We start from the raw sequence: 23,003 nt of genomic DNA, 5'->3' as shown, positions 1-23,003 counted from the left end.
GAGCGAATGTGAGGGCTTGAAGTGAGGGCTCTCACAATCGAAGTGCGAGCAAATGTGAGGGCTTGAAGTGAGGGCTCTCACAATCAAAGTGAGAGTGTATTTGAGGGTTGAGACTTGTGAAAGTCAGTACTAAATTCACCTTGATCGAATGAAGACTTGTGATCAAAGTCACTGCTAAAAGCGCGATACGATCTCCACTTGAGTGTAAACGGCGCAGCCCTGTGTATGAGCATGCATGGAGCTACAGCATCGATCGAAGCTTCACGATATGAGCGAACGGCTAATAAAGTACATGACGTCCCTGACGGAAAAAACTGTCAAACACCGTAAAAATATGAATGAGGCATTTTGTATTCTTTACATCGTTGAGTTTCTTTAAGAATATAATGTCTGGCTGATTTTTAAAATCGGCGACTGACTGATCGAGCAGGGATCGCACATTCAAAGTGCTTGTCAAAGTGAAATCAAACGCTATATGTGCGACAGGCAGAAATATTAAAACATCAGTCATCGCCATGATTAGGTTATACACTGTCAGGACTGAAAAACACTTTCTTGTAAAGCTTTTAAACTTGAGATAAGCCCATCGGGGATTATCGTTATTGAAATTAATGCCATGACAATAATGACACACGACTGATCACGTCGTTCAAAATCTCAAGTGTCTCTCGACACTCATGAAGGCGCGACTTTGCACAATTTTTAAATAACGGGTATTTATAATCTAGTATCGAAGTTTGACATATCGACAATTTTGGGACTATAGAATCGATACTAGAATCGAATGAACTGCGGTTGTCCCATGGGAAGCCGCGTCTGTGTAACCACCGATGTTCACCGGCGTTTTTAGGGACTGTAATATCGATACTACATGATACCAGAATAAATTGCTTGGAGCCATGGCACGCCCGGTCTGTTAAATTGACGATATTTACCCGATATTTATCGGCGATTTGGGGATTCTAATATCGATATTAGACGATACTTGAATGACTTGCCCTGTGCCTCAGCACGCCTGATCTGTGAAATCTCCGATATTTACCCTATAGTTTTCGGCGATTTGGGGACTCTAATATTGTCGGGAATGGAAATCCGACAGAAATAATGCAAAACAGATAATATATTTCCTGTTTATTATCCAGGGTTCTGTACACATACTAATGACGATTTCACAGCGTCAGTTTATGTATTAGTTTATTTGTTAGTTAAATGAAGCCATAACATGCAAATCTGACCTTTCCGTTGTTTTTTATTTTATGTCGACTTTGACATTTAACTTTGGTCGTAGACCCTCGAGAAAAACTGTGATCTTCATCGTTACCAGAACATTCACCATGACTGGTATCAAAAAACCCTCAAAATTCTGTGTGTCATTACTCGGAACGTGCCTTGCAAGAGCAAAGTGTACATATTCAGAACGTCAGTTTGATCGTTAATGAGATTCAGTGTTAAGTACGAAGTATTGTTGTCGGGGACCGCTTGGCAAATAAACGTAATATATTCCAAGATAGATCGCGCAAAAAAAAACCAGCAGTTGCCTGTCCCGTTTTTCTCGAGGGTCTATGGTTTGGTGTATATATAAGCTTAGAAGTTGAACCACGGAATAAAATGTGTGTTGTAGCAGAATTACAGAACACATCGTGTCTGCTTGTCTGTCCATCAGTCACACCAAGACGAATTTCCCTTCGCCACAAATATCGATACTAAACGATACTAGAATGTCTTGCCCTGTGCCTTACAGTTCTGGCCAAACCCGACTTCAAAGGACTGTTTCTAGCTTCGATACTAGACGATACTGGATTCTGTCAAATCGCAAGTAAATATCCGAATGTATCAGAGATTTCACCACCTCACACTTCTTGCCAAACCCGACTTCCAAGGACTGACTCTAGCTTCGATACTAGATGATACTAGATTTTGTCAAATCGCAAGTAAATAGATATCGGAGATTTCATCACCTTACAGTTCTGGTCAAACCCGACTTCCAAGGACTGACTCTAGCTTCGATACTAGACAATACTAGATTCTGTCAAATCGCAAGTAAATATCCGATACATATCTAAGATTTTACTACCTTACAGTTCTGGTCAAACCCGACTTCTGAGAAATGACTCTAGCTTCGATACTAGACGATACTAGATTTTGTCAAATCGCAAGTAAATATCCGATATATATCGGAGATTTCACCATCTTACAGTTCTTGCCAAACCCGACTTCCAAGGACTGACTCTAGCTTCGATACTAGACGATACTAAATTTTGTCAAATCGCAAGTAAATATCCGATATATATCGGAGATTTCACCACCTTACAGGTTTGCGTCAGGGTAGCGTCAGGGTTCAGGTGTCCGAATTTAACGTGTTCATCGGGTCAATGGCATATTCAAGCCAAATACCGTGATGTAATATTTTTAGACTCATACTCTTGCCATTGCTGCATTGGTAAGGTTGAAAAATTACGCGGAGTCTTTGAGGTCGGCAGTATTGCTCTGTCTTATTTATTGTTGACAGTACAACCGGCTTAATTTTGAATGTCTGAAAATTTTCAACGGTGAGTTTTAGTTACACGTTCAGTATTTTACGCGTGCGCCCCTTCGGAAGCAAAAACTTCCGACTTTTATACAAGCTGATAACTTGCTCCAGACCATGACAATAATTAATTAAGTGTCTAGTTATGACGTTTGACCAATTTCAAGATTAAACTGCAATGATCATTTCGACCACACCCGATATTGACACAAGAGAGAGAGAGAGAGAGAGAGAGAGAGAGAGAGAGAGAGAGAGAGAGAGAGAGAGAGAGAGAGAGAGAGCGCGCGAATGTTACGTATTTTACTGGGAAATAGCTACTGCGTTCAGTTGAAATATGTTTCAACACCACCTTTCTTACGATCGACTAAGTCTAGGTTGTTGTAAACGTAAATGCACAAAATGTCTTTGGCATCCTACATGCCTGTCACAGAGTTTATGTTTATCTCAAGGCTGATTCACGATGCATGCATAGGACGGTGATGCATATTCGTTTTACAGCAAGTGATTCGGTCGCGATGTGTTGCTCGCCGATAGATTGCTTGTTCTAATCATCAAGTCGTTGGCTTAAAAGTTTCAGAGCCAGAGACGGCACAATCATTTCCGCTACAGACAATCAACGTATGAATGTGATGCAATTCAGGTCGCAGAGCTCTCTGATTATATAGTATGAAACAAAGGAGACAGTCAAATTTCTATCTAATGACTGGTCAATCGCTGACTACACAGAGATAGCTATGATTTCTGTGACAATATAATTGACCATGGGATTGATTCAGTGAACAACATTCAAGGGCTCGTTGACCAAAATGGCATTCTTTATTGAGGTAAAATGTCCATCATTGTTAACAAAATGTAAAGGTTACAAGCATTCATGACCCCTGATATTCTGATGAAATTGATCTTTTGAAATGATTATCAAACTTTGTGTACAGAGAAAATAAAAAGCATACTGTCAGTACAAACGTAAAAAAGAATTTGTCATTTGCTGTTGTCTGATTTCTCAGTTTTAGTAGCTATCGAATTTTTTTTATCCTCAAAAAATCAATCATAGAAAACCAGACAAGTCTCCAAAAATACATTTTCCCATGATCTTACTTTATCTGGTGAACAACAAGCCACTCTAAAATTTCTTCAAAAAAGTTTCCTCTCTCTTCGAAAATTCTCCGGCAAAAACTTCGCATACGACGTCATGTCGGATCAGTATCAGAGTTCACGTGCCCAGGTCGTGAACTGGTTTAACTGAAGTCACATTTATCAGTCGCGCTATAGTCGTAAGCTTACAATGGTACCAGAAGAAGTATCGCTCGCTTGAGTTGCATGTATTTATAATAAAAAGGATATCTGTGATATTTGAAATGCAATGACTAACAAACACGAAAAGGTTAACGAAAAAGACGGAAGTGATGTAATGGGTCATGATCTGTACGCAGGTCATTGTGTACTCGTTCCGCGCTCAGCCGTTCAACTGTTCACAGAGCTGTGCCGCGCCGCGACCTTGTTCTGGAGATAGTAAGTTTTTATTCAACGTTGAAAACGACTTTGACTCTCATTTTTCGTATGTCTGAGCCCGAATTTGATCGGTTCAAGGCGCCCCTCACTTCAAGCCCTCACATTCGCTCGCACTTCGATTGTGAGAGCCCTCACTTCAAGCCCTCACATTTGCTCGCACTTCGATTGTGAGAGCCCTCACTTCAAGCCCTCACATTCGCTCGCACTTTGATTGTGCTGGCCCTCACTTTGGCCCCGCACTTGTCGATTTCCGGCACCCTTACATACCTCCTAATTATGAAAACTCATTTAATATGCAAATTAGGAATTGGCTGAATTAAAAATGTCTTTTGACTTTCAATAATGTTATATCACAGTATCTTTTATGTATATTGCAAGTTTCAACAACTACAATCAAGTTAATTCAGATATATCCCTAATTGTGAAAGTTCATTAAATATGCAAATTCGGAATTGGCTGAAGTAAAAATGCTTAAAGACTTTCAAAAATGTTGTATCATAGTAGCTCCAAATACATGTAGCAAGTTTCATCAACGTCGGTCCAGTCAATTCAAATATATATCCCTAATTAGCAAAGTTCATTAAATGTGCAAATTAGGAATTGGTTGAAGTTAGAACGCTTAATGACTTTCAAAACTGTTAAATAATAGTATCTTTAATATACATACCAAGTTTGGTCAATTTTGATCAAGTCAAATCAGACCTATATCTCTAATTAGGAAAGTTCATTAAATATGCAAATTAGCAACTATCTTTCATGTGACCCCTTAATGGTTCCCACTGCTGATATATCTTGGTGTGATCAACATTTGTAGCGAATCTCATCAAATTGTGTGTAGTCATTTTTAATGTATATCCGTTTTTTCTTTAATCATTAGTTATGCAAATGAGTAAATAGTATGCAAGCCACAATCACCAAAAACTAATCAGTTCTTGCCATTTGCTAACTGAATATATATACCAGATTTGATTCTGATCTGACCAGCCGTTGTGGAGATATCGGACCAACAGACAGACAGACAGACAGACAGACAGACAGACAGACAGACACATGGACACACAGACAGACAGACATCGCTGCGACATATGCTCACGTGTGTAAACACGTGAGCAAAAAATGAACCAAAATCTGAGAAAGTTACATGTACTCAGAAATTGACAGAAGTATTACAGAGTTGGCACCTTACTATGCAGCAAATCAACACACAATTTGTGTTAACGTCACCGTGAGAGCATTTGACTCACTTTTTTCTGTCCTTGCAGGTCTACTCAAGCTGTGAGTTCAAATTATCAAAGGTACCAGAGCCGTATACACATGAAAAAGAAGTAAGTACGCCAATCTTTCTGTTTCAATGACAGAGGGCGCTCTTTATCGTCCATTGGACTTTCCTAGCCTCTTTCATGTATCACTGTTGTCATCAAGGGCACTGAACCATAAAATGGCAGCAGAGTTCTCAATCATTCCATAAGGTGTTACAATACTAGTAGACAGCAGGAATGGTGTCAATCATATGCTATTGTTCCCTCACCAAGCAAACACACTGCTGGGCTTTTGGATTTGAAAATCATTCCAGAAAATCTGAACCATGGCCATTTTGAAAATCACATGATCAAAGGAACAATATGTCCAACCTTGGGTGACTCCTATGGTCTTTATTTTCACACAGGTAACTGGTCACTGGAAAGGTGTAACAGCGGGTGGGTGCGGTAATTATCCTGAAACTTACAAAAACAACCCCATGTACCAAGTCACTCTTGAGAATAACTCCAGTGGAAATTATCTGATGGTGGATCTCAAAGGCCCTGTGTAAGTTTTCGTCTCTTGGATGTGGCAGTGTTTGACTTGACATCTATACAGCAATGATTAGAATTTTTGCCGGCAATCAGCAAAGTGCCCAGCTTGTTACAAAGTGTCCAAAAAACCTACAGTGAAATCTATTCATGATAATTTTTTCTTCACATCTGTACAATTTGTCAAGTTACTTTGCCTATTTGATGAAATTTTCATTTCCAGTCAGATACACAACATGTTTACCTGTTTTTGATGCATAGTCTTTTCAAAAACACATTAAGAAAAACATGTTCTTCAAAACTTGATGTGGACATATGGCTTTTTATATGCCCTATCTGTGTATGGATAAGTGTATTTCCAGCGTGGCTCTCAATGAGAGCTCCTCTTGACTTCCCACATGATGCTCACAGATTTCCAACATTCAGATAATGACATGATGTATGCAGTATAAAACGTGGTTGTCTCTAAACTCAAAGGAAAAGCATATCCAACCTTCTATAAACTTAGAGTATAATCTTTCCTTTTTACCCATTTAGGAAGTTCAGTGTAGGTTTTGAAGTCATTTGTGTAAACGCCACTGGTAAGGGAACAAAATTTTCAAAAGAAAGATCCGGAGACTTCAGGTTTGTGTGATTCCTTTCATTAACGTTCCTTTTGTCTGATACAGATATTCAACATGCTTGTCAAAAACTGTTGTTGGTGCAATACATCTGTGATTGTATGAGTTGAGCCCAAGAATTTCTCATCAGTTTCTCTCTGTGTCATTGCCATTTCTACCTGTAATACCAGGAATTCTTGAAGATGCACCATGCAAATGTGTCTGTCACATCGTGGTCTTACAAACTGTCATTTAACCCTTTCACCACATTGGTATGGCCCAAACCCATTGTTATCAATGGTGAGTGTGGACCTGTTTACAGGGAATTGGGGTGAACAGGTTAGGAAGAGGAATTTTACCAAATCGTTTTTTATTCTGTAAAATCCTGTCTGTTGACCCATGTTTGATGGCAGAGATGGATACTTCTTTCCTTATTTATTTTGAAGAGTACATTTTTTATTCAATTAACAGAACTGGTTTTTGTGTACATCAGATGGAAGACGTTCCCGGTGGTACCTACAACATCATACCGTGTACATTCAGACCGGGACAGGAAGCTCCGTTCTTTTTGACAATATCTGCGTCATGTTCCATCAAACTTGCTCAGCTGAGGTAGAACACAGTACATAGAAATCTGTCATTATCGACTCCATTCTAAATGGGGATACCTGTGAAAGAAGGACAGACTTTTGAAGCCAGAAGTTGTCAGTTCAATAGAATTTTGTGTCTGTTATAAAGGAAACTTCCCTATTGAGGACTCATTGCTTTATTTTGTTCTTTGCACCCTGTTTGGATGAAAACTCCGGATGATGTCGGAGGTCACCAGGGGTCAGGGTTCAAAGGTTCAAAGTGCATCCTCAATTGGCAGGTATCCCTGTACAAGGAAATGGCTATAGAATATTACACCATGTGCTTCCACACAACTCAACGAACTGATCTTTACTCTCCCAAAGTCAGAATTATGTCCACTTCAGACATTGCTCGTATAACAAACAAGATTCATCAACTGGATGGAGAAAAGTTTCCATGGTTTATGCAGGTAGTCATGGTAACAAGGGATGCTGTGGTATAGCTGAGGATGTAACTCAAGAAGCTCACCCAGGAATGAAAAAGGAAATGTACAATGATAGCTCCCTGCTGTACTTAGCCAAAATATCCTGGAAGAGACATGTGCATAAGAAGATATAGAAACAATTGAAATGTGTTTGCTTCACTTGGGTTGTGTGCATGTATTTAAGGGAGAATATTTTATCAACTCATGGAAAGTGCTGAACTGAGAGATGAATAATGCACTGCAACTTTGCTTTGGTCGTAGCAATCAAGTATTGTTTCAAATTGCTGGTTTTGATGGTATTTGTACATTACCGTTATGTCATGGTAGTTGTGCATGCTGGGTAAAAATATTTCTGTTTATGCAATGCAACAACATTCATTGCAACTGAATGAGTAGTTCAAAGGTTAAAATGACCGTTTTATGTATTCTAATTAACTTTGTGCTTGATAATTACATAAATTATAATCATTATTTGCGAATAGGAGCTTTCAACATCTGGTAAGTCATAAATGGTAACCAGTGTAAATGACGTCAACCAGTAGTTTTTAGACGGCTGGTCAAATGTTTCAATATAAATGGCTAATCTGAAATCGGTTTATTCTAAATGCCGCTGCATTGTATCTTGCGGTAATACCACATCACTGGTTATTGGCCAATTGTTTTGAGTAATCATGACATGATGTCATAGGTCACCAGGGGTCAAGGTCAAAGGGGGATGTGACCTAGTGCCATAGGTCAGCAGGGGTAGGGGTTCAAGTGGTTGAATGACAGTTCTGTGAGACAAGCAAAGCACTGGTCACAAAGTAATAGAAATGAATTTACAAAGTAAAAAATCCTGATTAAAATTGCATGAAAAGCTTGTGATTGGTGTATCGGTTAGGTATTTCAATGTTAATTTATGTAAATTATTCAGCATTTGTCAAAAGTGTACTTAGTTGTGGCTGCGTGCAACTTTCTCAGTCTGGTCTCATTTTGTGGAGGGACCGTGGTCTGGTAAAATATTCTGCTTGAACAACTACACACTCAGCAGCTGAACTTGCAGGTCACCAGGGGTTTGAGGTCAAATGCTGTGAGTTTCCTTTACCTTTGATTATCCATTATCCTTTCTATGCAGTATGTTAAATGGTCATAGGTCAGAGTTGAAAGGTCAGTCAACAGAATTGATGTCTCTCTTCAGTATACATGTATATTCCATCCATGTGATTGTATTTGATAAAGGCATGTGTGTGTATATATGTACGTGTGTGTGTATATTTTGATTTGTTGTTGTACTATGACATTAAACTTCCTTGTTCTTATCAAAGCTTGACACTCAAGAAGTTTCATAGGTGTAAAAATCATTATAAATTATTGATTGATGTAAAGGTATATCTTGCAATTTCAGCTGCACCTTGCAATGAGGAAATTTCTGGTAAGCTTGTCGTGTAACCAACTTTTATCAAATGTAGAAGATATTGCATCAACAGAAATAATGCACTGTATATAAATAATGAAATCAATGCCCTGGCTAACTTTTGCATGAATGACCCTGACAACGGAATCTTTCTACCTTCTTAACCACACCAACTGAAATAAAATTTCCAAGGAGCAACATTTCACCCTGTTCAGATATGGACTGCAGTTTAGATGAGAGTTTCAATTTGTAGAAGTCAGTTTTAGTCTTGATAAAGAGCTTCAAATCCAATTTGATGTAATAGATAGAACTAAGACATCTTTCTTGTAACTTTTTTCACATGATTTCTTCAGTGAGATGGTTTCAATAGGTAATCACTACCAGTACATAGAATGTTACTTTGTCCTTCATAACTAATTCAACATGATGATTCTCAAATCTGTAAAAGAAATTCTACTTTTATTGAACACAGCCATGATAGAAATTTCAGTATCGGTGAAAAGTAAGACTTGTCAAAAATACTTTGTCAAATTTTGTATTTTGGTCATGGTTATAATTCCATACCACCAGTGTCACACTTTGTGTAGTAATAATAGTGTGTAAATGTTATTGGGATCGAATACAATATTTCCATGACTGTTGACATCGTTTTATGGGAAGGGATGCATATTTTGGGTGGGGGTGGGGTTGTGATTGAAAATAAGCATTTTAAAGAAACTGAATAAAACTAATATGCATTGAACTAAATGCAAGCTATTGTACACACATTTTTGTGTGGGTGTCCTATAGAATCATGAAACAAATAACGTGTAAAACATTGCTACCAGGTAGACATATCAGGGTTTTTGTGTAGAGCTAGTTTTCATGTCTCATGAGCTTGTGTACTTTTGTCTTACATTTTTTGTCAGTTCAGAACATTTTCTAGTCATGAATGTTAGAAACCTTGCTAATTTTTGTCACACGCTGTGTGGGTTTTCTAAGTGTTACAAGTGTCACTGTATGAACTCTGATGAACCACTGCTACTGGTATTTCAATCAAGGTGCATTCTGGGAGATTTCGCCTGTCACATGACAGACAATTCACTTGTATTTTTTAATACCAAACAAGTATTCTTCTGAATGTAATTTCTTTGAAATACATCGCCACCATTGAAATCTGCCAAAAAATTTTCGAAAAACAATCACAATAGACCTGTCCTTTCTGTACCAAAACTTCACAGTAACACTGTTCACAAATGTAATACTTTCACTGTACCGGTAGCATGGATACACACAGGGATGAAATGGTAAACATCCATGTGCCAAGTGGTTCACAAAGTACAAAAGTATTTGAATATATAGTGAATGAACTTGGGATTTAAGGTGATACCGAAGGATTCAAATTGCTAAGCAACAGTTGCTAGGGACAATTTCAAAAAACAATCAAAATGCAAAATTTTCATGATTTCCTTTGCACTATAAAGATTACAGAACCATCCAATTGCAAAAGACGCGGATTTTTCGTGCCACTGGTCAGTGACGTCACACATATGCAAATGTTCACAGCTGTATTTTAAAACGTTTCAACTTCTAAAAATTTGTACTGAATTATCCAAAATTTCAGAATTTAACCCATGAGATACGTGTTCAGAGCCCCTAGCATGGATTAGGCTATCTGTTCAGTACAAACTGTTTTTCGAAAAGGCAAATATCCACTGTGTAATTTTGTGAAATTTTGAAGGGTTTTCCTGCGATATCCCATAAACGGTGCGGAAGTTTTTGAAATGCATGCTTATCTGTATTTTCCTCAATGATTTCAATAATTCTACCAAAAATCGGCTAGATTGGTTGAAAATTGGGAGAGTTTAAAGGTTTTGAACATTTTCAAAATACCTGGAGTCAAAAATCCATAGACAACAACGGAACAGTAAGATTTTGCACGCGCAAAAGTGCGCGTTTGGAATGTTGCTGGCGATAGCAACCAATGCGCGCTTAGAATCCTTCGGTATTGCCTTAAATTCTTTCAATCCTCATGCCAAAATGCTGTAAGAGGTCTCTAGGTGTTTTTGGTTTTTAGAATTTCAGGTGACAATGGACTTGTATGAACACATTTGCAGAAATGAATGCCCAGTGTCATAGCTCTCTTCTATGAGTCATTTGCACGCAATTCTGTACCATTCTGAATGTGTCTATAGTACACCAGTGGTGAAGCAGAAGTTGAGAATAATGAAATGTGACACCTTCAGTTGTACGGTGAACTTGGATGCTTTCAAACCCTTGACAATTGTCACCTTCAATTTGACAAATTGGTGATTTCATAGCAGTTAGATTTGCATTTCAACCTGTTCAACTGAGTTCCACATAAACAGGTCCACTCACACTCACCATTCACAAGGATTAGAGTGATAATTTTTACAGGCTAATGATTTCATAACACTAGAATTTCCATTTTCACATTCCCTCTTTTGTCGTACTGATAATATTGTTTAATAGTACGAGGTGCTTTGTTTTACAGTTGTATGACTTACTTTAAACAGCTTCTGCAAACTTCAAAGCATTGTTTTGAAAGTTTAAGGTATAGAATTGGACACAAGCAGAGAATACTTGTAAATAAAGATCTTTTCTTAAAAAAACATTATTAGTGAACAGATCTCTTTGCAAACCATATACCTCTGCCATTGAGGTCTCTGTGTGATGGTGCAGATACTGTGTTACCCTGATAGGTTCAGCCATGTTTTGGTGCCTGTGATCTCAGATCTTTGTAGTTCTGTATTAGTCTTAGAGTTGGAGGTTGCAGAGCGCCCTCACACAGCTTAATCTTTCAAGCCAATACAGTGTGCTTTGTGGGCTGCATTGTCATGCTGTTTGACTGGAGGAAGTTCTCCTTCACACCAGTAAATGTTACATATTATGTGTAATGACATCAGGCATATGCAAAGAAATATAAAGGATACACAAGACAAACAGCTACTTCATTACATCGGCATGCACCTACTCAGTTTTGATCCTTTGAAGCACTGTAACTTTTCAGACCAAAATTTTAGTGCAACATTTTACCATTTTCATGAATTCTTCTGTAATTTTTTGATAATTTTGGACCAAATGGAGATCACATTTCATTAGCTACAGTTTCCTATCAAAATTCTGGCAAAAATCTGAAATTTTTTATAAAGGCGATAAAAAATTGACTTTGGCGCTCAAAGGGTTAATATGGACAGTGCAAAAGTCAAAAACACCCAGGCAAAATAGTAAAATATTAAACAATTTTTTATTACACTTCTCTGCAATTTGCTCCATGACAAATACTTTGCCTATTATAAAGTATACACCAACTGCACAGAAATATGACATGTAAATAGGGCTTTAATTAAACCAACAAAAGCTCTTCTTTCTAAAACTCAGCGGCTGCTTCAGAGTCCTTATATGATTAAATCAATGTAGTCTTCTTAGGAATGTCTATTTCTTAAATATCGATACACCACGACGTTTCCTCTGGGCATGACAGATGTTGCATGTTTCCTAAAGGAAATCAAGTACACAGAAAACAAGTGTTACACCAATAGCTGTATCAATGAGATATTAACCCCTTGATTGCTGTAATTTTTCCCGCCAAAATTTTAATGCAATATTTTACCAATTTTTGTGAACTTTTCTGTAAGTTTTTCATAATTTTGGACCAAATGGATATCACATTTCACTGGCTACAGTTTTTTACAAAAATTTTGGCAAAAATCAGAAAAAAATTGACTTTGGTATATTTTATAAAGGTGACAAAAATAGACTTTGGCGCTCAAAGGGTTGAACTTAAACTGACTTTGAACTTTTCATTTCATCGCAACAAGAAAGAGAAAACCTAGTTTTGTTCTAGTTCGGATTATGACTGCACTGACCGTAGCACAACAAAAAGATGGTGACACTAGGCAGTCTTCTACACAAAGCGTTTTCAGGAGAACAAAAGGCATAGGCATAATATTCCTTCTTGATGATTAGTCAGCAAACAAACATCAATGTAAACTAACACCAGAGCTATCTGGTCACTGAGACACATGGATATAGATGACACACTGTATCTTACCATATTGTGAGCTGGCAGACAGTCTTCATGAAATGTGTGTCGGCAGAAGAATACAACAATGTTAGAAGCCCTGCGTGCATCTGAAAATCAAATACACAAGTCAGGATGAATATATTGTTGGACAGTTTCATGGTATTATCACATCAAAGACTGGACACTGAAATGTAATCATAGCCATCACAAGCTTTGCAACTTGTCACATCTGAAATGGATGTTTTCACTGCAATGCAGGAAAAGCACACTCCTTATACAGGCATTGATTAGAAATGTATGTAAATGTTTGCATGTATGTACCTGTATGTCTGCCTGTCTGTCTGTATGTGTGTGTGTGTACATTGCACAGATTGCAGGGTTTTATTTGCTTGTATTGAGAGTTCTATATTTTAGAAGTACCTGACTGAAAGAAATTTGACAAACACAGGAGGAATGTACTGAATCAATTCTATTATCGGCTTCTTGTGATGTAATGACTTTAATATACCCAACTTGTTTGTACAAGCTTTGCTATGTGCCATGGTGTTCACGATGCATTTCACAGGAAATGGTGACTTACCATCTGCCGTGAGAGGTCCATGACATGCCGGACAACTCTGTTCATCTGAAAGGCAACGACAAGAAAAAAAATACCGTCAAGGACAGTGTGCTCACATTCGGTCCATTCGAGAAATATTTAAACCAGGAAAAACAAGAATGACAAAAGCAAATAAGGTCTCCAACTTAGGTACTGGAGGTCATCTTTAGGAACATGCATATCAACTTCTATAGCAATGGGACAAGCAGATCCTAAATACATGAGCAAATGTCAACAACAAAACATAGACAGAGAAGGTTTGATAAAAAGAAAAGGTGGGAGTGGGTAAAAAAAATGTACAAGGGATCTGGTAAAAAAGTAATGCTACCTCAACAATCTTCTAGACCCTACCCACTCCTGAATATCAATGTTCCATCCCTTGGTATTACATAACTCCCGATGACAGGAAATGTATTTACAACCTTGGGGAGTTTTTAATTAATGCGATGAGTGTTATCATTCTAATGTAAACAGCACTTAAGTTAGTTACAGATGGTGAAATGCCTTCCACTGTGGGCGGTGATTACAACATCTGGAAATATCCTGGATCCAAATTTCTCATCAGTTCTTGTATGTCTTACATAGAAAAGTTGCAAAAATTGGTCCGCAATGAAAAAATTCACCTCAGCTTTGTTTTCTGGATCAAATTTTCCTACAAATTGATACCAAATATGACAAAATTATGTTCATAGCCTTCGAAACTGTCTCACAACATATCCTGGGTTGGTGTAGGTCATTTAAGGTCACAAACAGAGAAAATTACCTAAAATATACAAATTTGGGGGTTTCCCAACACTTTGAGCAGAAAATTTATCTAATAACATCCCTCGGGACTTTATTCCAAATTACAAAACTATCAAACAAGTAATTTTGAGAACAAGTTTTCTTGACCAAAAATGACAGACAATATTGTCTTAAAAATACAAATTTGTATATTTCAAAACAATTTCCACATATCTAACTATTGTCATCTCTGTACGTCTGTGTACCAAATATAAAAGCTGTCTGTCCAGGGGTTTTAAAAAGAAAATACTGTTTCAGATTTTTTGACCAAAAATGACAAAATTGCTCCAAAATAGTAATTTTCCCAATTTTGTCATAATTTCAACAAATTAGAAGAGTAACACCCTCGCAAAGATCCAACCCAAATTTGACAGCGATTGGGCAGGCGGTTTCAAAGAAGAAGAATTTTTACTGAAAATGAGAAAAATCACCAAAAAATTCAGCAAAAATACAAAATTAAGGATATCTTCACAATATTCATAAAACTGTATGAGGTTCACCTAAGGTACTTGCACACGAATTTTCAAACCAATCAAAACAGCGGTTCTCGAGATATTAATTCTTGACCATTTTCACATTTGTAAGCTCATTTGCATAATTTTGGCAATGCAGACTTCATTTGAACAAAATCCCATCTTAACCCAGGATGCATCCACACACCAAATACCAAGCTGAAATGTGCAGCTGTTTGCGTGTTTTTGATGTTGACGGACATACTGTATATACATACATACATACATACATACATACATACATACACACATACATACAGACGCCATTAACTTCAGCTTGTACGATAAACTCACATTGGTATAACCAAATGTGAGCTAATAAAATTAAACAGAATGCCAGTGGCCATGTACAAAAATCTGCACTCTTATGGCTCCTGCCAATCAATTGCCATGGTGATGTCATGGTGACAGCATGCGATTCAAAATGCCTGGAGTATATGCAAGCTGACAGCTTCTGAATGTCTACACTGACATTACAGTGGCATGTTGTTCTCAGTGGTGTGATTGTTGCAAGCATCTGGATTCATGATGATGAATATAAATTATATCGTAAATGACACCTGGGAAAGCCGTATCTTTGGTGTCTATGTGTGTATCAGTGGAAAGATCCAATGTTTACTTACCGTCCACTCTGATTCCACGTTTTTGAATCTTGTTCAGTTTTTCCATCAATGAGAAGCAGTCCGAGACCAAAATCTTCTTGCAGCCTTCGCGCAGTGATATCTAGGTATGTAAATCACACAGTGCACACAAACATGAAGTAGTCCAGAAAATGTAAATTGCATTTTTTTCATTACCATCAACAACACTCATAATGTTTTCCAAGAATGCTGTCCACCTTTTTCGGAAGAGTGATACAGTAAATTTGATCGGCAAATAGTCAGTTCCAAACCATCCAATCCATGTACATGACATTTTATCACAAAGCATTTGCTGGAACGTCTGTCAAATTTTATTTTGTACATACCTCTAAAGGAAAATTCTCACATTGCCCCATTCCTTCTCCCAAACACTAACAACTTTACAGGTATGGTACATGTCATATTGTGTGTTGATCTAGCTAACAACAGATACATGCATAAATAAGCTGTGGTGTGCATACCTGTAAATTATAATCTTGCAGGATTTTCACCAGTGAGTCTCTCAGACCAGGTATCTCCATTCTCTCACGAATCCTCTGTACAGAGAAAATATGTGACATGATACAGTTGTCAAGGCAAATAATGATAATATTACATCAGTGTGTCCCAGTACACCAATGTGACATTCTGATTGGATGAGAGAGCTCATAGCAGACATTCTGATTGGATGAGAGAGCTCATAGCAGACATTCTGATTGGATGAGAGAGCTCATAGCAGACATTCTGATGGGATGAGAAAGCTAATAGCAGACATTCTGATTGGATGAGAGAGCTCATGGCAGACATTCTGACTGGATGAGAAATCTAATAGCAGACATTCTGATTGGATGAGAGAGCTCATAGCAGACATTCTGACTGGATGAGAAAGCTAATAGCAGACATTCTGATTGGATGACAGAGCTCATAGCAGACATTCTGATTGGATGTCAGAGCTCACAGCATTCTGATTGGATGAGAGAGCTCACAGCAGACATTCTGATAGGATGAGAGAGCTCATAGCAGACATTCTGATCGGATGTCAGAGCTCATAGCAGACATTCTGATTGGATGAGAAAGCTAATAGCAGACATTCTGATTCGATGACAGAGCTCATAGCAGACATTCTGATTGGATGACAGAGCTCATAGCAGGCATTCTGATTGGATGTTAGAGCTCACAGCATTCTGATTGGATGACAGAGTTCATAGCTGACATTCTGATTGGATGACAGAGCTCATAGCAGACATTCTGATTGGATGAGAGAGCTCATAGCAGACATACTGATTGGATGAAAGAGCTCATAGCAGACATTCTGATTGGATGAGAGAGCTCATAGCAGACATTCTGATTGGATGAGAGAGCTCATAGCAGACATTCTGATTGGATGAAAGAGCTCATAGCAGACATTCTGATTGGATGAAAGAGCTCATAGCAGACATTCTGATTGGATGAAAGAGCTCATAGACATTCTAATTGGATGAAAGAGCTCACAGCAGACATTGTGATTGGATGAGAGAGCTCACAGCAGACATTCTGATTGGATGAGAGAACTCATAGCAGACATTCTGATTGGATGAGAGAGCTCATAGCAGACATACTGATTGGATGAGAGAGCTCACAGCAGACATTGTGATTGGATGAGAGAGCTCACAGCAGACATACTGATTGGATGAGAGAGCTCATAGCAGACATTCTGATTGGATGAGAGAGCTCATAGCAGACATTCTGATTGGATGAGAGAACTCATAGCAGACATACTGATTGGATGAGAGAGCTCATAGCAGACATACTGATGGGATGAGAGAGCTCTCAGCAGACATTCTGATGGGATGAGAGAGCTCATAGCAGACATTCTGATTGGATGAGAGAGCTCATAGCAGACATTCTGATTGGATGAGAGAGCTCATAGCAGACATTCTGATTGGATGAGAGAGCTCATAGCAGACATTCTGATTGGATGAGAGAGCTCACAGCAGACATTCTGATTGGATGAGAGAGCTCATAGCAGACATTCTGATTGGATGAGAGAGCTCATAGCAGACATTCTGATTGGATGAGAGAGCTCTCAGCAGACATTCTAATTGGATGAGAGAGCTCATAGCAGACATTCTGAAGGGATGAGAGAGCTCATAGCAGACATTCTGATTGGATGACAGAGCTCATAGCAGGCATTCTGATTGGATGTGAGAGCTTATGGCAGGCACTTGATTGGATGAGAGAGCTCATGACAACAGTAATAAAATAACATACTTGGGCTAAAACAAGCCTGTCATTAACTATCGTTGAAAAAGGTTATTCACAGGGAAAACTCTCAATTAGAAAAAATTAAACAGTTAAAAACATGGAGACAAACTATCTAAAACAAATAAGTGGAAATCTTGTGCAATTGTGTTCTTTTGAACTGCACTATATGAACAATTGGCATGCACTTTGAAACGCCACAGTTGCCTGTTTCCATCTCACTGATTTCAACTGTTATGGCCGAGTAATATGAGTAATATAATAACACATCCCCATAGTTTAATATGTTTGGTCCAAGGCTCTGATTTTTTGTTCAACCCAGCTCACTTATTTTTAATTTTGAAATTTGCTTTGTCAAAAAAACATGAAATTGAAAAATGCAAACATAAACGAGCAGAGCAAAGTAGCTTACCCTGATCAGGAGGATTGGATCAACATGAGTACCAATACTTCGAAGTAAACCAGTTATGAACTCTGAAAATGAAGTACATGAATAAGGAAGTACATAAGTAAGTAAGTAACACAGACAGATAAGTTAATGAATGTTTAACCCTTATCCTACCAGGCTTACCACTTTCGAATCTACCAAGTCAGTAAGTGGTCTTGTCCCACAACCTATTTGTATGCAGGTTGTAGCAGCTTTAGTCAGTAAAAATCATGTTTACAGTATCTATATTTTCAGGGGGACTTCAAATTGTTCAAGTCTTTGTTAAAATGCAACATATGGGACATGCTGTGCCTCACAGGTTTTCAACCAGCTTGACCTTGACCTATGAACTTGGCCAGAGAAGGGTTAATAGCTTCCAACTGTGAAAGTAACATCACTGTGATAATGTATGTTATGGCAGTATGTGCCTCGCAAGTCAAAGACAAACTTTTGCTCAAACTTTCCTCAATGAAACTTTCAACCATTCTCTTACCAAATCAAGAATAAAAATCTGGGGTCACCTTCCAAAGTTTGGTACTAGAGAAACAAATTACGTTACATCTACATACTGTATGTTTGAAATTCAGAATGGCCTCCATCCCCGCATTAAGTCTATCACAATAAATACAATTTTTGATTTTCGAAAAACTAAAACGGTGAAAATTGTTCTTACTCCAAGAGCTTTAAAATGACCCTCCATAAATGGTAGTTCGGAAAAGCATTGTTAAGTTTGAGAGTTCAAATATCGATTCCTGGGGCACATTTTACCTTTCTACCTACAAGGTGAATGACAGTTTTTACAAACACTGCCAATTAAGACTGTGTCAAGAACATAGGAGTTAACTTATTAGATGAACCTTGCATTTTTGTAAAAGTTGGTGACTTTGAACACGCAATAATTCTGTGTAGCACATTGTATATCTACAGGTCACCTACTTGGTTTATCCATGGAATACATGATGAGATCTTCCCAGAGTTCTTCATCATCATGTTCCTTGGCAAACTCGATGGCCTGATCCACGTCGTGTAACTCTTCCGTGATCAGCTGTAGGGCTTGTTTGGTGTTACCCATGCGACCTGAAGTCCCGCAAAATGAATGCAAGGAATGGTGTTTATTTCTAGTGAAAATGCTGGCATTGTGCACTGAAAGATAGAATGCCCTTAAGATGTCCTCCCTATCCTTAATTCTTTGGATCACTGGGAATGAATACATTCCATAAAAGAAGTTATGACGCAGAAAAGCCATTGTTTGATGCAGCCAGTTCATCCCGATTCCCTATAAACAGGTCAAATATTTCTGCTGACAACAATGGAATTGGGCCACACCACGTTGGTGAAATGGTTAAAAGTCCACTGGAGATCGATTCTGAAGCTGTAACATCATTTGCTGGCTAAAAATTGAGCTCCTAGTGGGTACTGGAATGAGACCCCTTTCCAGTTCACCCATAATACTTGTATATTGCTGTGGCCGTTTAAAACTGTGTGTACATGATGTTCTTTTGTGTACATATTGTATCACATCGTTCAGTCATACACTTCATGATGCTAAAACAATGTTTTGTGCCTTGGGTTTTGATTGGTGACGAATGTATCATCCAGGGTAGCATCAGCCATAAATGCCATGAGATGACTCACCCTGATGGAACTGGTAAAGGATTACTGAATGTAAACATTACGAATACACATCTACTTTTTCGATTGGCTTTTCTTTTTTTTCAGGGACAAAAAAGTACTTTACTTTGTTAAATTTCTACAGAATCTCTAAATAAATGTACTCATTTATGCAAAGTGTATTAATGACTGTTGTTTGAATATGCAAATCAATATTATGCAAATGATGATGAATCATTACCGATGGAGAACAGTCATTGGTCTAAAGTTATGTACTATAGAACAATTAGCAAAGGGAGCTGGCAGTAGTTTAAACATTTTCTCTCGATGAAAAAATGTTTCATGATTTTTTCAGAAAGCTTATAACAGCTTGAAGTGAAAAGGGAAAAAGACAGCTGGTCAATATCTGACCTGAGTTGCTCACCTAAAAGAAAGACCATTTCAGGTATGTAGTGCCGCTGCTCACATACTTCTAGAGCTCTTTGTAAAGGATAATAGTTACTGTTTCTCAGGAATGGTTTGAGTCTGGCTCTGTCAAATTCTGCATAAAGTCCTACTTGTAAAGCATGGAAATCCTTGCTGATGTGTGGGTCTTTTTGAAAAACTGCGTCCAAATACTGAAATGGAAATAACATACATATCATGAAAACAATTTAGTTCTTAGTTTCTGGGCTTCTTGGTTGATTTTTCTATATATGTCTCTCTGCGTGTCTTCACATATGAGACATGACAGAGTAATATTGTAACATTCAATAGAAAGTCTGATTAATTTGAATAACAACATTTCAGCACGTAAAAGAAAAAAGATATTGAAACCGTGCCAGAGAGGGCAGTATATCATTGGACAATGAAATTGCTTGAATATTTCAAGCACAGCCCACCCACTTTCAAACAGACTACTGTTTGTAACTTTATACATCATTCACTTTAGGCTACTTCCAGATGTCTGTTTCAGAATTTTTGGTTTGTAACTTTTTATGACAGTGTAAATGAAATACATGTACATAGAAGTTGGCAGAAAATTTTCACAAAAGAAAATTTATCAGAGAAAATGTGGAACTTACATATAGATTGTTATAAAATTTAATGCATATGGGGGAAAATGATGAGGGTTGATGGATACTCCACTAAACTTCAGACACACACACAAAAATATTTACATGTTGACAATTTTCTGATCTCTACAAATTGTTTATAAAGATTTCCATCTCCTTTGGTCTCCAGTATTTGAGAAGAAATAACCAAAAACCCTGATTTTAATTACGTTTGTGTTAGATACAATATGTGGAAATGTATGCACATATAAACTTCATCTGTATGTATTTAAGTAGAAATCCTGATGGCAGAAAACATTTACAAATCCACTGCCTGCCTTAAGAAAACAAACCTGACCAGATTACAGCCTCTGAAAAGAATGCGTTGGGTCAAGGTCGTTTTTAAATTTCAGCCACTGTGCGTTTGTCTCCACGCAACCTCTATTCTCAACCTCTGTTCTCGGGGTCAGATTAAACGATGGCTCTATGTTGACACATTTTCCCATCCACAATGGCAACCACATGTGTTTTAATTGCAAGTTTAGAAAGAGCTTTCACCATTTCCCAGTCCCTCTGATCGTTAAGATCACTATCAAAGCCCATAGCTTTAATATGATGGTCCAGATAAAAGAAACCTCATTCTCTGTTCACCTCATTCCGAGTTTCGGCAGTATTTGACGTGCACAGAGGGCACATGCATTGTGTGCACATGTTTCATTTCAACCCTGTCTTGTTCATTTCTTGATTACAATACATGTCAGTGGAAGATCTGAAATCCTGAGATTATCACGAACGCAGAAAAAAAAAGCATGGGTTAACAAAAATAGATTTCCTATACTACACATCAAATGGAGGATTTGTCTTTTTTTTTTAAATCTCTCCATGAGACAGTTAACTGGATGAGAAACTCATTACGACTGGGAAAGTAGGCTGGTCATTTGCCTGGCAGTAAATCCAGAAACAGAATCCATGAATGGTTGACATACTTCCACATCACCTCATTCTACTTGTAAATGAATAGTTACTGAGCTTTCCTTTGACCACGCAAAGGCACTTAATACACAGATTTGTAAATGTTCTCACTGTGAAAGTATTTTCTGTTCTCTTCTGTACGACCGGTGTTTTGAATTGTATGAGAGTATTTTGTATTCTGTACTTCTACTAATTTATCAACAAGGATGTGAAAAATGGTCACTTCACACACTGTTATTTACTTCCAAGATTGTGTTAACCTTTGACCTCCCGCTCTCGTTGAACCAGGGCAAGGCTGAGTGAAAGGATCACGCCACACTGTGCTAAGTGAAAGCTAGCGAGATTGGCTCTTCAATTCAATGCTGTCTAAGGGACAATACAGTTGACTCTGTCTGTCCAATGAACTCACTCATCACTCAATACGTGATTCTGCATAACAACGAAAGGACATTGCCTGCTGGACATCTACAAAAAAAAGACAGGCTTGTATCGCTGTGATACCCTGTGAAAGAGTTCAGTATGCTGTTTTCAAAGGGGAATCAGCCAGGTTGCAGATGTCAATGACATCAACTTTGCTGTCAGTGCAGGACTGATTCAAGCACACACAAAACTTTTATTTTTTACACATTGCCCTAAACTACAACAATCAACAGTGCAGGTAAAATGTGAAACTGAAACATGTACATCAAAAAATCTCTGAAACCGTCAAAAATTTGGACATTTCAATCACTATATCACTGCACATAAAATTTAGACATTTCGATTATGACAGTTCAATTGTGAGATATGCTATATTGTTAAATTTTATATGACAGGGCATCTTCATTTTCACAAACAACAATATCCTACGGAATTTTTGATCTGAAGAACAGACCTTGTATATTTAGAGAGAATGTGCTAAAACATATACTTTGACATTGAACAACACAATGAAAGAACACTGCCCATGTTACACTATGGTACAATTCAATACTATCCTAGGGGCTATGATTACATTTAGTCATCACAAAAGGTACCCCCAGACAAGCACTAATTAATACCGTAGGGACGATGGGTCCAGTGTCATTCAGGTGTGCCAATTCAACTGAACTAACCCTGCTTTGTTTTCAATGTTCTGATGATTTTCAATTGCTACGGCACTGTTACAGAATATGTAGTTTCTCATAAACTAACAACAGGCTTGTATGATGTCTTGACATCTGTAGACAGTGAACCCAGACCAAACAATGACAGCTTGACAGCTTGTCTACTCTACTGTTTACACAACTGTGGATTGTCTTTCAGCATAGTTTACTTTAGTCTGTTA

The 23,003-nt window shown here is 37.9% G+C and overlaps 2 protein-coding genes across 2 annotated transcripts in view; one reads left to right on the top strand and one right to left on the bottom strand.

Annotated features, from left to right (window-relative positions):
* Positions 1-11,465, top strand: part of LOC139140157 (calpain-7-like) — a 28,488-nt gene extending 17,023 nt beyond the window's left edge. Inside the window, exons 17-20 of the mRNA XM_070709214.1 lie at positions 5,299-5,361; positions 5,703-5,842; positions 6,364-6,450; positions 6,897-11,465. Coding sequence (XP_070565315.1) covers positions 5,299-5,361; positions 5,703-5,842; positions 6,364-6,450; positions 6,897-7,041 — 435 coding nt within the window. The 3' untranslated portion in view covers positions 7,042-11,465. The remainder of the gene's footprint in view (positions 1-5,298; positions 5,362-5,702; positions 5,843-6,363; positions 6,451-6,896) is intronic.
* Positions 11,466-12,100: 635 nt separating this feature from the next.
* LOC139140153 (vacuolar protein sorting-associated protein 41 homolog) overlaps positions 12,101-23,003 on the bottom strand; it is a 70,512-nt gene continuing 59,609 nt past the window's right edge. Inside the window, exons 17-24 of the mRNA XM_070709209.1 lie at positions 20,116-20,308; positions 19,017-19,157; positions 18,066-18,127; positions 15,895-15,969; positions 15,416-15,515; positions 13,480-13,524; positions 12,927-13,006; positions 12,101-12,370 (exon numbers count right to left, since the gene is read on the bottom strand). Of these exons, the coding sequence (XP_070565310.1) occupies positions 12,308-12,370; positions 12,927-13,006; positions 13,480-13,524; positions 15,416-15,515; positions 15,895-15,969; positions 18,066-18,127; positions 19,017-19,157; positions 20,116-20,308 (759 nt within the window). The 3' untranslated portion in view covers positions 12,101-12,307. The remainder of the gene's footprint in view (positions 12,371-12,926; positions 13,007-13,479; positions 13,525-15,415; positions 15,516-15,894; positions 15,970-18,065; positions 18,128-19,016; positions 19,158-20,115; positions 20,309-23,003) is intronic.

This window comes from Ptychodera flava, chromosome 9 (assembly GCF_041260155.1).
Source record: "Ptychodera flava strain L36383 chromosome 9, AS_Pfla_20210202, whole genome shotgun sequence".
Lineage (NCBI taxonomy): Eukaryota > Metazoa > Hemichordata > Enteropneusta > Ptychoderidae > Ptychodera > Ptychodera flava.
Note: the sequence above shows the minus strand (reverse complement) of the source record. Positions and strands in the feature narration are given on the sequence as shown.